The following is a 16315-nucleotide window of genomic DNA, read 5'->3' as shown; positions in this document are numbered from 1 at the left end:
GCAATAACAAATAATAACGACGTGTGCAGCGGCGGCGGAATAAACGGCGACCGTTTAGCTTAACGAGCCCGATAACCATATAAAAATCACGTTTGTTCAAACAACGTGTTCGGTCGGCGTCGGGCCGCATCCGCGGGAAGATGAACCGGCCGGTTAATCCCGGCTGGCGAACCGCGGCAAAAACGGCGGGATCGCTCGAAACCGTTAAAAGCGTTCGGAAAGCATTTTTTTTCCAGCGTCGATGTCGCCGGCGTCACGGCGAGGTTCAATGCTTTTATTACAAACCTTGTTAATATATACGCAAACGCGGCGATCAAAGCGGGCACTCCCGCGAAATTCGTGTGTGTCGCCCGGTGGCTAATCGATTTCCTGTTCCATAACCCCCCCCCCCCAACCCCCGCGCCCGCTTACGTCGATTTTCACGAAATATCTTTGACGTTGAACGACCGAGCCCGTCGACGGGTAAAATCGGTTCAATTTCTGTTTCGATGGTGTCGCGTTGCCGGACCACGTTCTTCCGCGCTTCGTCGCGTCGCGTGTCAATTTAACTTAATTTCATTTCGCTCGTTTGCCACGGAATCCCTCGCGCGTTATGCTCGCGTGCCGGTAAAACCTGCAATCACGTGATCGTGCACAATAAGCACTGGACGTTTATTTTTACATCTGAAAATCTTGCGTCTTGAAATGGACGTCTTGAAAACGTCTTAAAAACGTCTTATGTCTTATGTTAAAGCGATGTCGAGATATTTTCGAGCCGAATATTATTAAAAATACAGTTTAAACGGTAGCGATGCTTAAATTTGCCAAACTACCTGCCGGGATAATTGCGAAGGTTCTCGAACGTTGAGAGAAAGAAGGAGGTAGTTGCGCGCAGGTATCACGAGAGCATTAGGATAATAATGATCGTTTTTGTTTCGGTCGCAGGTCCGCCCGGGGAGCGAGGCAAGAGGGGAAAGAAGGGAAAGAAAGGAGACATGGGCCCCCAGGTGAGTAGATGCGCTTTTTTCAGCGAACAAAGCACAGCAATCCTTCCTCCCTTTTGCGCACCCGATACGCTTGTACACGTATTTGTAACGTTCTCGTATTTTAGAGTGCAGTTTTCATGCATGCCGCATTTAACGAGTCTTCGCGATAATTCGCGGGCTGACACGTCGCGCGTGCACGCGTGCCCGTTTATGGTCGGATGCTCGTTCGCCATGAGATGCGTACGATATGGTCAACAAATTTTGCTAGTGACCAGAAAAACCTCTGTGACAAACAAAAATTGGTGAAAAAAAGGATTTAAATTCTCAGGAAATAAATGCAAATATTCTGGCTTTTAGAATTTGATATGTTACAATGTAATGGGGTAACGTTGTGATATACTAATATAACGTTATAGTACAATAAGTATGATTTTATGGTATAACAAGATAGAGTTATAATATAATTAAATATAACGTTACAATATAATTAAATATAACGTTACAATATAATTAAATATAACGTTACAATATAATTAAATACAACGTTACAATACAATTAAATATAACGTTATAATATTATAACAAAACGTTACAGTAAAAATGGCTACAAAATGACCGGCATCTTTCGATGATGAATTCGATTGTTATTATAAAGAACGCCATAATTACGAAGCTGTATTGTTGAAATGCAAGCGGTCGAAGAACATCTCCGATTTGCCAATGCCTCGGGAGTACATGCTCGCGATGCAACAAAACCGTAAACAGTGTCATCGGAGCGCCGCGCGTCGTTGTGTAAATTCGCGGCTGTTGTTCTTGGCAAATGTCCACTTCAACTAGGCCCGAGCAATTCATGGTTTCGTCGCGGCCGCCATCCGATCGTCGGAGGAACACTCGAACAAACGCGGGGGATTCGACCTGCGGCGGAACGTCGTACTTACCAGCTTGCATTATACAATCGTCCCAGAAAGTACGTCGAGCGAGACAACTTTTCCAAAATTCAATCAAATATCGAGGGTTAAAAAATAATAATGCAAGAGTTAAAAAATAATATTGCGAAGGTTAAAAAATAATATTGCAAGGGTTAAAAAATACTGTCGCATTAAATTCGAGTCATTGAAATAATTAAGAGAAGAGAAATAATTGTCTATACAGCGTTTATGCCTTGTAATTAATATGGAGAATTTTTATTTGAGATTATTTAGTTACAATTGCAGTATATATTACCTAATTTTAATTTCTGCGCTTCAGTCAGTCTAGGAAGTATTTTAGCAAATTTCCATTATTTTAAGACACTTTGTTAGCAAGTTAATTATTACTCCAGCGCGTCGAGAACAGATATTTGGTGGAATTTGAAAAAGATTATCTCGTTGGAAGATTGGTCGCTTCTCGCGGCGACTGTACAACGGACGATTGATCAACGATTGCCACGAGTCTGTCTAATTGCTGCGATTAATGAACGCGGCGGCACGTACCCGCGGACGGACAACCGGATATTGTCGCTTCTAGTTGCAGCATCGCTTTCGCATGATCCTCAGAGTACCTAACCCGTTTCGGTGTAACTGATTTTTTAATTTTGTATACCCCTTCTTGCAGGGCGTGGCCGGGTTGGCGGGCAAGAGCGGTTTTCCGGTATATTATTTTTTATTTTCATTCCAGTCCTTTATCTGTCTGTACTGTTGGCTACACTGTTCTCTTCTATATATATATATATATATATGTACAATATATATACATCGTTCTCTCACTTTTCTCCACACCTTTCTGTTTCGATGAACCATCCACTCGATGTCTGTCTCATTCGTACATAACACCTACTAAATCGTTCGTTTGCCGCGTACAACCGTAGCTCTATTTTCATTGTTTTACAGCTGTTCTCTATCTCTCGTTTTCTTTCTGTCTCTTTCTTCTCTCCTTTCACACTTTTTGCGGTCCTCTCGTTTATTTTTTTTTTTTTTTAGTTGTTGTTGTTTTCGTTTTTTCATGACTGTTTTCAGCAACTACGAACTGTGCTTTTTTCCGGGATACTCGGGCAATGCTCTCTCTCTCTCTCTCTCTCTCTCACTCTCTCTCTCACACACCTGTTATACCTGTATCTCTATTACAGACACCCGCGTGCATTTGTATACACGCCGATCGTCGAACCGTGGGCCTCGAGCTTCCGCCTCCAAATACGGTCCAGACTGTTTGTTAATCCTTGACTGGTGCAGTGATTTTTAGAACAGCGCCCGCTACGATTTTTACGAGACCGAATCGGATCTGATTTTAGTCGCGATTCTGACGGATCGAACGATTTTTTCACGAGAACGATTCTCAGAACGATTTTTACGAAAATGTCAGGCTGAATGATTCTTGCGAAACTAGCCAGTATAATGATTCTAGGAAAAATGTCGGATGTAATAATTTTTACGAAGCCGAATGGTATATAATCCTTGGCTTAGTAACGATTTTATATAAAAAATTGCAAATATATATATGTTGATCCAATATTAGAATATTTTAATAATATTAGAAATATGATAAAAGTGCAGTGTCGAAGTGCCACGTTTACCAGTTAAGGATTAAAAAGTCTGTAAAATATTAAATATAATAAATATAATACATCAATTTTGAGAATAATCCCTCTTTTATTTAAAAAATACTGACTTATCTCACGTTTTAACTGTTTTGGTTTTTTTTTGCGTAAATAATGTACGTTCATTGAGGGAATTATATTTGGAAGCAGCTCGATATTTACCGTGATACCCGATTACACTTTTACCTGTTGCATAGACACATATTCGACACGAGTGCGTACACATTACGTTCACGTGGAATCATTTTTTGTTTTTTTTTTTTTCAAAGGCGATTCGCAGCCTTTTCGATTTTTCACTTTCTCTCGCCTTGGCAGACGACAGCGAAGCACGCGAACTGACTAGTGTCTTTTTTCAGGGACCCATCGGGATGGACGGACCAAAGGGTGCAACGGTGAGTTAACTCGTTGATTATTTCGCGAAAATATTCGGTAGTTAAATATACAAATAAATCGGGGATTTAAATTCTATTCATGGTGTTTTGCCGAAAATTTTCCAATCGATTTAAAATTTTAATTCAGTACTATATTTACCGAAGAATTATTCACAACCCCTGTATATCGCTCGAAGATAGAAAAATAGATCGCCAGAGTTCGCGGCTTTAAAAATTCCGTAATTCGCCCTATTTATATAATTTTGGGTCAGCCCTCCAGAGATCGCGCAACCGTGCGAGAACGTTTTCAGAAATATTGTGCTTTAAAGGGTTGAAGCTTCAGGTGCCGTTATAAAGTAGGTACACGAGAGGCACTTCGCGCTAAAGCCTGCGGAATAGCTAGCTCTCCGAATTCGCGTATAATATTTCGAAATTGCAATTTTTTTTTCCGCGCACGTACTTAAAATAAACTACGTCACGAAATCGGATTCTTTTTGAAGCCATTAAAACGCGGACCCCGCTTGAGCAGGTATTCTAGACGGAACTTTTGAAAAATTCCCATCTTTCGGGTTTCATAGTGATTTTTATTCGTTTAATTAAGTTTCTTTGAACGTGTGATATTTTACAAGTATTTATCTGTAAATTTCGAGATTTTCTAACGTTCTCTAACAATAAAATAAAAATTCAGATGGATTGAATTCCGTAGTAAAAATTCATTAGAATTAAATTCCATAGTAAAAATTCATTAGAATTAAATTTCATAGTAAAAATTCATTAGAATCAAATTTCGTAGTAAAAATTCATTAGAATTAAATTTCATAGTGAAAATTCATTAGAATCAAATTTCGTAGTAAAAATTCATTAGAATTAAATTCCATAGTAAAAATTCATTAGAATTAAATTTCATAGTAAAAATTCATTAAAATCAAATTTCATACTGAAAATGAATTATAATCAAATTTCCCGGTGAAAATGCATTGCAATTAAATTTTCTGTTAAAAATCCGTACGCAGGGGAAAGTAGCAGGTAATTCTTCAGGTCGCAAGATAACAGCGTCTCGCGTCGACTTAATAAGTTATTTGTCATTCGCCGGATCCCGGCGACAATCGTTTCGTTCCTCGCCGACGACTTCCCTATTGGTTCGCATCGAGCCCCCGCGTAATTAATAGCCGCGAGTTATTTCGCCGAGCGGAGCGGCGGTCGGTGGGAGTGCCGGCTCCGTGTAATCCACGTTTAACCCCGTTTTCCCTGGGAATCGAAACACAACGGGCGAAAAAAAAAGAAAAAAAATAAAAAAGCGAGAGAGAGGGAAACTTATCGCTCGCCACGGTTTTTGTTTGCGCTCCGCTACGTTTTTATGACGTGCGCGCGGCTTGTTTTATGTATCCCGTACACCCGTTCAACGTCCATTCATGCAACGGGAACGTAAATACCGTGACGCGAAACCGACGTTTTGTGTGTTCGCGCGCCGTGCGCATACACGACCCACGGGCAGAGCTTAAAAACATTGCCTTGCGCACACGGTGGATTAATAGACAAACAAATTGGGAAAATCGGGAGCGCTAATGCGAGACGCTGTTACGCGACGTGGGAGAGTAAAACTCTCGCTAATTGTCCCTCGGTTTGCGGAGAAAAATGGACAATTGGGGTAGAGGAGATTCGTTCTTAAAATTATTGAGAATCCTAATCGTATCTTCTCTTCCCAGTTAAAATTTATAATTTGATTAAAAGACCGACGTAAACGTAATCGATTAAAATCATTAACCTCTGAAAATCGACGATTGAGTTAATCGATAAATGTAATGAAATTAAATAAAACGACGTGATTGAAGATAAAATATTGATAATAATATAGAATATTAGAAACAGTAGATAACATTAGAAATAGTACAAAATATTTTAAAAAAGGCGTTGAAACTAATAGAAAATGGAAATCTCACTGAAAATATAAAGAGGGTCTCGCAGGATTAAATTACTCGCCCCGCGATGCATAGAGAAATCCGCGAAGTATATATAGCAAAGAAACGCCTCGTCCTTTCTAATACAGTATGGAGATTCGCGGGGCAGGAGAATTTCGCGTCTGGATCCGCGATATAAATCGGGGTTCGACTCCGCGTCGCGGCGAAATAAAACTCGATCAAGGAGTCGCGGGGATACGCGGAGGGCGCGATACCGCGGAATGGGCAGAGACACGGGCAACGTCGTTCCCCGGTATCAGCCATAAATATAATGCCGGCGGTTTCTCGCTACGGGAAGTACGTAGCGTTTCTGTCGAGAAAATACACAGATTGTCGGTCGGATACACGGAACGCAGAACAGACGGTCGTGACCCGCGCGCCCGAACGCGTGTACCGTCCCCGCGAATGTGGCCGCACGAACGGGTAAATACTTTGCAACTACACGCCGTTGTAACCGGTGTAACACGAGCGTCGAAGCGCGCGTTCCACGCGGTTGCGAAGCGGGTGTGTGCGTGCGCGAGCGTAATTCCGACCGATGCTAACCGGGAGAAATGAAACTGCACTTTGGATTTCGCGAATTGAACAGACGCTTTTATTATTCTGTTACGCGCGCGGCAGACGATACAGCACCTCGTGATTCCCAGCCGCGGAACGGAGAAACTGTGGACTCCAGCGCGGACGCGTTTCGCCGTTTCCTCTTTACGCTCGAACGTACCCTCGGATCGGAAATCGCGATGTTTCGTGGTATACGATTTCTATTGGCTCGCAGAATTTTGTGGACGATAATAGACTTTGCAGTTTTTCGTTTTATTTTAACTCGTTAGGGGTGGCTTTTTCATGGAGTAGTAATCTTAACATCTCACAGAATTTATAGATTTATATTATTATATTTGGAAATTATTTTGTATGCTTTGATACGTTAATATATTTTATTAGACATACTAAGATATTAATATGTTTTATTACGTGGACAAGGATAATCGACTTCGCAGTTTTTGGTTTTATTTTAACTCGATAGGGGTGGTTTTACTATAGTATATTTAGAAATTATTTTCTATGCTTTGATACGTTAATATATTTTATTAGACATACTAAGATATTAATATGATTTATTATACAGACGTAGTAATAAGTTTTTTAATGGTTGATTTTTTTAAGAGAAATCGACGAATTATTGCGGTGTAGTGCAAGTACCGTACGAGGTGTTATTGGTAGCCGTCGGTGTGTTTTTCTTATAGCATTGTACGGAGTGATTCATTACCTACAGAATGCGCCATATTTTCGCTGCCAAGAGCCACTGTAGCTCCACATATTTCAATTTTTATGAAGTGGCGTTCGGTAGCTTCGTTCGCGGTACAGTAAGTTTACTATCCGTTGTCATTTTTGCGTGAAACAATTCCTAAATTTGCTATCATTTTTCGTAACCCTTTACGAGCTGATACGAGTTTTATTTTAAATATTGCTCGACAGTTGTCTATAATATTTTGGGGTCGAACGTCTTGCGATCGGTGTATAAACAAATTGTTCCGCGTAGAGATCCGTAATTTATTAAATAATTATTTATACACTCGATTTGTGGAATGGAAACGACGTTTTTCGATTGCTATGTCTTCGCCTCTTTCGGAGGCCGATCGATTGTTTCAAGTGCATAGTCCGAAGCGACCGTTTCAAGAAACCATAAAATATTAGGTTAATATTATTAGTTTCCGTTGTGACCATTGCGGAATTATGGCTTAAGGCTTTAGTTTACTGTTCGAGGGACGGATGGCGCAAAACCGCGTCACTGATCACAGAATACAAATATAATAAAATATAATCGAGAATAATTAATGAAATATCCCTTAGAAAGCTTAATTATTTTTTGATATCTCTATAATGGAGAGATGAAAAAATTTGAAAATCAGAACATTTGCGAAATGAAATATTAAATTGAAATATCCCGGAAACCGGAGCACTCGAAAATTGGTAAAATAGAATAGAAAGTTTGGAAAATCGATCTCCAGCTTCTCTTAATACAAACTTCGTTCCATTCCACACAGAAAATGGACATCTGTCGAGAACGTCTGGCATGCTCGCGAAGTATATCTTATTGTTGGTCCATGCCAGGTTATGCTCGCGGGTCTCGCGGAACGTCCATTCAAGAAAAACAAAGTTTTTGCGGGCTGTTGTGCTCGCCGTACGAGAGCTACAATGCACAGAGATTATTATTTTAAAGCAGCACACGGCGCGCGCCGCATTTCAGAGATACATGCGGTCGCCATTTAGAATCCGGGCCGCGCCACTAATTTCTACCGAAAATATTACTGCTATACTGCGAGCGTAAAAAATGTTGAACTTTATTAAAACAGATACCGGTCACGGTTGTCAGGTCTCGTACGTTCCTCAAAATGTCCGCGGCGAAAGTTTCCGGGATGGTTTTACGCTTGTTTCGTCGCTGTTAATTTTCCTGACTCACTTCGCAACGTTTAAATCGTATTACTTTATTTCACGTGTTACGAGTTACGTTGATTTTACCGAACTGAACGAGCCGTAATAGCAACATAAATTAAAAATGGAAATAGTTAAAGTGAAACAGAAATTATGAGAATATGTTTGCGACAGTGACGAGAAAATAGAAAATAGCGTTTAAATAAATGCAATAAGAATCGAATTCTTCAGGATTCCATTCTAGAATACCTCTAAGAAGTACCGCTTCGTGGCTTCACGGTATATTAAAAATTGCGACCAAATAGAAAAACGAAAGAAAACCTATAGAATTGAATATAGCGGACGCAATTCTATGTAAATATAGTACTGAAATATCCCAAATTTATAAAAATACAAACAAAATACCCCGAGCCGTGGCGCAAATATTTTCGATGCTTGTCGAATAGCAGGTATAAAACATTTGAATAAAACATTTCACGAGCAAATAAAACGCGTCGCGTTCGAGAAATGAACGCCCGATCGAAAATAAAGCACGTATTTGCCATCAGCCGTTTAAGACACCATTTTGCTCGGCTCGGATCGCGCAAGTTGCCTAGTACCGTCTCTCATTTTCGGAACGCGATCAGAGGGAGAAAACTCGTCGAGCGATATAAGAGGCGGTGCGCGCTCGCGCGATCGAGGACACTTGCGAAAATAAAATAAAATTCCGCCGTTGTTCGCCGGTGCTCTTGTTTCACTTGTAAAATAACGTTTAACCGTTCCCCGCAGTACAGTACATAAAAGTTTCTATCTTGTTCCGGGGATCTATGAAAGTGCCCACGGTGGGCGCCGGACGAGACCCCGGTTTGTTTCCGGCGTTGCAGCGCGCGCGCGCGCGCGGCCCGCCATTATTTTTCTATCAAACACAACGACGACGTTCCGTTCTTTTTTTCTTTTGCTGTTCCAGGGCCAGAAAGGAGAGAAAGGCCAGAAGGGGGACCTCGGGAGCCCGGGCTTTGACGTTTTTTCCGCAGTAAAGGTATCTAACTACGCTATCTAACGAGACTGATACGGCGCGAGAGGAGCGGATTTTTTTTTCCCCCGCTGCAGTTCAGCGTACGTAACACGAGAACGCATCGTTTTATCGTTTCAATTTTATTCGACGATCCGTCGCGATCATAGTCCCGCGGTCCATATGAGAAATGCTGATGTAAGTAATTTTTCATTCGATTTTATTGGTCGCCCAATTTAAATAGAAAATATCTCTGTTTAGAGTTGCAGTTGTATTTTTCATTTCCAACAGGTATTTTCCAACTATTTGTTTAATGTGCTGGTTCTTGAAAAAAGGTATTTATTTGAGCAGCAATTGTTGTCTATTGTTTTCGTGCTCGTGTGGAAATATTTGTCACTTTATTTTTCGTTTCACTTTCCACTTTATTTTTCGTTTCATTCTTCATTTTATTTGGCATTTCAATTGTCATTTCAATTCTCGTTCTAGTTCTCACATCATTTTTCATTTTGGAATAACAAATGATGATCTTCTAGCTTCTGTAGGACACTTAATTATCATGAATTAATATTATCTATATATTTTAGTTGGATTAATATTTATCCAACCCTGGTCCAAGCACAGAAATGGCTGCGAAGAAAAACCATAGAAAAGCGGTTGATAAAACGATGCGTTTGATGAATAAAAAAAGATGATGATTATACCTGCCCCACGCTCTTTTCTATAAATATATGTACATATATATACGTACACTATCAAAACGTGATTCGACCGAAAAATATCGACTTATTCAATTATTTTAATTAGTCAATAATTTCGCTATTACACGTGTCGCAATAATTTTCTATAACACTTAATCAGAAACAAAAATCAAATATTACACAATGAAAATATCAAATTGCAAGATTAAGGCTGAGAAGTATTAACTTCAAATAATTTTATTCGACCTCACATATAATAGTAATATAGAATATTTATCGATCGTAATCACGTTTCGATCCATTGCCATTAAGTGAACGTACGCCAGATAACTTGAACAATCATTTACTCGATGATTACCGATGTTTCTCGTTTGCTCGTGAAACGATCGAGAACAATGGCTTCGCTCTTGGCGACAACGAACGTTCACCGTCATTGTGCTTGACTAGAGAGAGACTCGGAGCATTTTATCGGCGTTATGCTAATCCCACTATTGCCAACGACTTTATATACATAGTACGTGTCCGCAAGAAGCCGAAGTCACGTTCTCGATCTTGAAACACCGAACAATGCCTCGCATTGGACTGCCCCCTGATGATTTGCTACGTGGCGATTAAGAAGATTTTGTACCTGAGCTCCGAATCCTCGGAGAAAGTACCTGGCTTTACGGTGACACGGCTGCGGATGCACAAATTATAATAGTCGTGCTCGGATTATAATGGCCATGCTCGAATTCTGATGGCCGTGTCCAAATTATAATGGCCGTGTTCAAATTATAATAGTCAAATTGCAATGGTCGTACTCAAATTGCTATAGTCAGACGCAAGCTGCAGCAATTAGGGTTGCTTTTCTCAAAAATATTTTGTGTTTTCACCGTATCTTATTTTGCAATAAAATCTTTTGTACTGCAATAGAATATATTGTGTTACGAAAAAATATTTTCCATCACAAGAACATATATTATGTCACAAGAAAATATTTTATATTGTAACAGAACAGTTTACATTGCTACAAAATATTTTATATTGCCACAAAATATTTTCCATTAAGACGAAATAAATTCTGTATCGATGATACAATTTCTGGTGCTATAAAAATCCATACTCTTAAAATTCGGTTTAGATAGGCAGAGACATTAATTTTCGCGGGTTCTCAATAATTTGTGCAAGCAGCCGCAGTCGGAGACGTTTCGTCGGCCGCGTAGAATAGATTCGCCACTGTATCAAACGTCAGTGGTTAGCAACGTTGATCCCCCCGCTGCAGGTGGGATCAGCGTAGTCGTACGGATTCTTGATAGCCACGCTGCGCGCAAGGTTTAATATAATGTTTTGTTCTCTCTCTCACTCTCGACGACGTATCGATCCACGAACGATGCAGATTAACAATATAAATCATCTTTTCGCCTACGGGTCAATGCACAGGGATTAGGGTTAAAGAGGTCGGTGACGACACTCCGCGGCGGGACGCTCGGCTATGCGGAAATCGTCGCCCTGAAGGTAACCGGCCTCTTCCGAAGGCAACACCGGCTTGTGTTGTAGCTCAGAAAAATCTGTCCTCGTCGTCGTTGCTCCCGCTATCTCCTCCACACGTTCACCGTCCTTCCTCCGCACACACGTCGCCAACGTCCTCTTCCTGCTCCACGCCGTGCCCGTCCTACGGGGTACCCCTTCTTCGGTCCCCTCCCGTTCGCTCTCTCTCCCTCCCTCCCTTCCTTCTCTCTGATCCACTCGCAAAACCAGTAGCCTCCTCGGCAGACCATATTTTGTTTTCCCGTTTGTGCCCAGGGCTTGTGAAACGCTGCCGAAAATAACTGTCTCGCACCGTAACCCAATGCACTCTGCTGGAGAATTGTTGCCGGGCGCTGTTACTCTGGATAACCGTTTTATGGAGAGACTAGGTTTGGAAAAAGTTGCCAGTGGTATCTTGAGTATATCTTGCGAATAGATCGGGAAAGCAGATTCTGCAAATGGTACATTATTAATGCGATGATAAAATAGTAGGGTTTATGGTTTGTACGATTTTAAGATTCTTTGAGACAGTTGTTCGGAACAGATGTCATTCAGAAGAAAAGTTCGTCGAAAGTTCTTTGCAATTATTCAGAATAAAAGTACTTCAATAGCTGTTATTCAGTATAAAAGTACTTCAATAGCTGTTATTCAGAATAAAAGTACTTCAATAGCTGTTATTCAGAATAAAAGTACTTCACTAGCTGTTATTCAGAGTAAAAGTACTTCAATAGCTGTTATTCTGAATAAAAGTACTTCAATAGCTGTTATTCTGAATAAAAGTACTTCAATAGTTCTTATTCAGAATAAAAGTAATTCAATAGCTGTTATTCAGAATAAAAGTACTTCAATAGCTCTTATTCAGAATAAAAATACTTCAATAGCTCTTATTCTGAATAAAAGTACTTCAATAGCTGTTATTCAGAATAAAAGTTCTCCGAGGTTCTTCACAACAGTTGTTCAGAATAAAAGTTCTTCGGCAACTATTATTCAGAGGAAAGGTTCGTCGCAACAGTTATTCTTGAGCAGAACATCTCCCGAAGTTCTTCGTAAGTTCTTCGCAACAGTTGTTCTGAATAAAAGTTCTCCGCGGCGGTTCTCGAGCCCTGGCACGAACACACACACAGACACAGACACACACACATGCACAAGTCCCTTCCACGACCGTCGAAAGTACATTTACTATTCCTAGACGCAAATCCTGTTTCTAGTCGTTGGCTCGTACATACGGTGCTTTCGGTGTAACGTTCTCGTTCGTTCAAAAGTGCGGCGACGCTCTGCTTCTACGAAAAACGCTTCGTTACGCGCTCGAACTGTGCCGCAGCCGGTGTGCCAATAGACGTTCCTGGCGGGCGGGGAAGTTGTTCGAATTCTGACATGTTTTTCCTGGGGCGAAAAGAGCGACAGTTTTAATGCTTCGATGCGCCTTTTAGCAAGATCGTGGTCGCGATCGAGGATTTTTAAGAAAAAGAAATATTAATTCAAGGGGGTACTTTAATTTAACCCTCTTGTTAATTTCGTGATGGATTTTGTTAATGTTTGAAAAGGTATGAAAATATCAGACTGCTGTGTAGAAAGTTAATTTTTATTTTGTATTTGTATGAATTTAATTTTTGGAAAACCACCTTATCAAGGTGCGCTAAATGTTTAAAAAAACACCGCAAATTACACAACGCGGCTTCGACTTGATCTTAAAGCGTTAAAGTGCCTTGAAGCAATACCGTGTCCAAATATACAGATTAAACAATGCTCGGTACGAGCACAAAGACGAACAAGTTCTCCGCCGGGCCGTAGCCGTGGCTGAAACCCCATGCTCTGCATAATCTCGGAGCGACTACTCTCTGTGTTTTCGATTCGAAGTTGTTAATCGTCGCACTTTGTTTTATCCTTGGTTTTTGGTTGGTAATGGTACTTACTTTAAGTTACAGTATTTAGGTATATCTCTGGGCATGCCTTGGATTCGGAAGAGCGATGAGAAACGAGAGAATAACCCCCCCTGTGAAAGATTGTGTCCGTTTTTATTTTTCTTTTTAGGTTCTCCCAGTAAAACGCCTAGATCAAACCCCCGCCGACCAACCCACCCCACCAAACCACCCCGCCCCCCCTTTTTTTTCAATTTGTACACCCCTACGTTGTCTCGTCTGGTAGCGATTTTGGTTTTTTACCCGTAGTGTTGACCTACTTCTAGGGACTTCAGGAGCAAGGGCATAATATCTCAGCGCAGACCATCATACAACTGAAAGTAAGTGCGCCTGCTCTTTGGGAGCCCCCTCCTCTGCTCCTTCTCCTTTCCTCCTCATCGATTCCGCAAGCGTTCGATTCCCGAGGATTCTCTTTCGACGGGGGAAGAGAGACACGTTCGCCCGAATCAAATGCTGTTCGCGTGAAAACCGCCGTCGGAAAACCCGAAATCGTCCGTACCAAATTCATTCACGATCGATCCCGACGGTATTAACAATGGAGGCACCGGGTCCTCGATCTCATTTCGCAGACGTTCGCAGTGATTTCATGCGTTCGCGGTGGAAATAATTATTACCTTTTTTCTTGGTTTTATCACCGATTCGTTTATTCGCTTCTATCACTGAGTAGTTCACTCTTTTTTATTAATATTTATTGCCAACTAGTTTACTCATTTTTACTACGTGCTATTTTATTAATATTTATTACCGAGTCATTTTTTCAATCTTATTATCCATTGGTTTATTCATTTCTATCACTGAATAGTTTATTTATTTTTATTACCGATCGGACGATTTTTGCATAAAATTCTGCTATCTGCAACCATAATCTGGCGTTGATTAGGGTGTCACAGGTTCCAAAAATTCTTACCCTAATTTTTTATTATAAAACAGCACTTGACAGTGAATCTTGTTTCATGATTTTTAATAAAAATTAGAAATCTTAAAGAGCAATAGATTTTTAATGGAAGTTTAAGTAGAAATTTTAAAATCTAATCAATTTTTGATAGACGTATAAAAAGGGATTTCAAATTATAATAGATTTTTCAATAGAACTTTAAATAGTTAAATTCATAGAGTAAAGCTTGAATAGAAATTTAAATGGAAATTTTGTCTACAGAATCATTCCTATTTCACAATTTAATTCTCCATCCCACCGCATTATCGACGTTTGATTTGTGCACCTAATTAGCGCCAGAGTAAAGCTCTCGGGAATTTTGCAAAATTGGAAATCCTACGTTCGAGTATCGTCCGCCTGCCGAATCGAAGAGCGCGTACGTAGAAGGAGCTTTCGACTATTATCGTGCAAGCGGAAATCGAGAGAGGTCCGCCTATGTACGCCCCTCGAAGATCTATACTTCTCCAGCACCCTCTCTTGTTTTACGATTTTAGTATTTTCCACGTATCGTTTTTCACTCTTCTCTACCTGCCTCTTCAGGGCCGTGCCGCGAGCTTTGAAACTTTCCTATTTAAAAGGGCAATCTTCCCCTTTCGTTTTAAAGATCGATGCTGTCAGTTCAGGGACGGGGAACGAGCTTCCTGTTACCTGCTACCGGTAACCGAAGACAATAAGAATTTTTTCTACGATCTAAAGAATAATTACATTTAAACAGTTAGAATTATATTTAAATAGTTTGGAAATTTTCTACAGATTTTTATTTGCCAAATATTTCAAATATGACGTCAAGACTTTTGTCAAAAAAACGCTATTTTTCAAAAATACTTCTCTTTGAAATTATTGTATTTTTTAGTTTTCTAAATTTTTATTTTTATTTCGGGGATGCTTCTGACCGCGTCTGAATTATTATTTTCTAATAATATTGGCTACCACGAGTTTATTTGAATTTCAATGAATTTGTGCGAATTCCTACGAATTTACGCGAATTTCTATGAATTTATGCAAAGTTATGGGAATTTATTCTGATATTTATAACAACGCGGGATAGAAGCGAGATTTGCAATTATACCGTTCATTATGTCTCCCACAGTGGTAGACAGATGTCGGTAGACATCTTCATTTAATTCTGTCTGATAAGAAAAAGATGCGTTGATTGCATTCACACCTGTGAGATCGTTTTTTTATCGTTTTTATATCGATTATTATTTTACGATTATTATTTTTACAGAATTACAGCGAGATAATTTAACGCGAAATAGTTCACATAATTCGGTATGGTTATGTAAAGTATGATTATCCGTCACGATGTTTAATAATTGTAAACGGATGTTCAAGGAAATTGCACGGCCCTGTCTTTTCTGCATGTTCACTTCCAAACGGCTTGAACCTGTGTGAACGAATATGTATAAGCATGAGCTGCTTTTACATTGCCGCTAAAAAGTATTTGATCGTTCACCGTTTGCAGTGTTCGCAATTTATTGTAAAATGTCGAATGAAAGCTGAGAATTTTTTTCACGAGATTTTAATGAATTTATCGATAGCAAAATTGAGCGAATCATTGATTTTTATCGATAGCAAAATTGAGCAGACGATTATAAGAATTTTTTAATTATAAAATTTATAAAATTGTTAAAATTGCAAAAGTGAATTTCTACTGATCTCTATTAAAATTAATATCCAGCGGAGGCTCGTTAATTCACCAGATATTCTCGGTGTCGATCTGAGAAAGACTGCGTTCGCTGGGAACGCTTTTAAAATTTCCTTAAAAGCGTTTCCATGTTAATAATGTCCTTTTCGTACTTGTACCAAAGCCGACACTTTTATGGATCTATAAAGAAAAATTTTCGAGAGATTCTTTACGGTTAACACCTTCTCATAAACGTACTTCCGTGAAATCGATTTCGCGGCGGCTATCATTAGTATCCAGACACTTTCGGGAATATAATAACCATTCCAAGCGGTATAAAAGTTATC

The 16315-nt window shown here is 39.8% G+C and overlaps 1 protein-coding gene across 1 annotated transcript in view; it reads left to right on the top strand.

The window, feature by feature from the left end:
• Positions 1–16315, top strand: part of LOC144469972 (uncharacterized) — a 169971-nt gene that overhangs the window by 130584 nt on the left and 23072 nt on the right. The window contains exons 3-8 of the mRNA XM_078180724.1: positions 925–986; positions 2559–2594; positions 3894–3929; positions 9240–9313; positions 11392–11476; positions 13674–13898. Of these exons, the coding sequence (XP_078036850.1) occupies positions 925–986; positions 2559–2594; positions 3894–3929; positions 9240–9313; positions 11392–11476; positions 13674–13898 (518 nt within the window). The remainder of the gene's footprint in view (positions 1–924; positions 987–2558; positions 2595–3893; positions 3930–9239; positions 9314–11391; positions 11477–13673; positions 13899–16315) is intronic.

Source organism: Augochlora pura, chromosome 5 (assembly GCF_028453695.1).
Source record: "Augochlora pura isolate Apur16 chromosome 5, APUR_v2.2.1, whole genome shotgun sequence".
Lineage (NCBI taxonomy): Eukaryota > Metazoa > Arthropoda > Insecta > Hymenoptera > Halictidae > Augochlora > Augochlora pura.
This window is presented reverse-complemented; position numbering and strand designations above follow the sequence as displayed.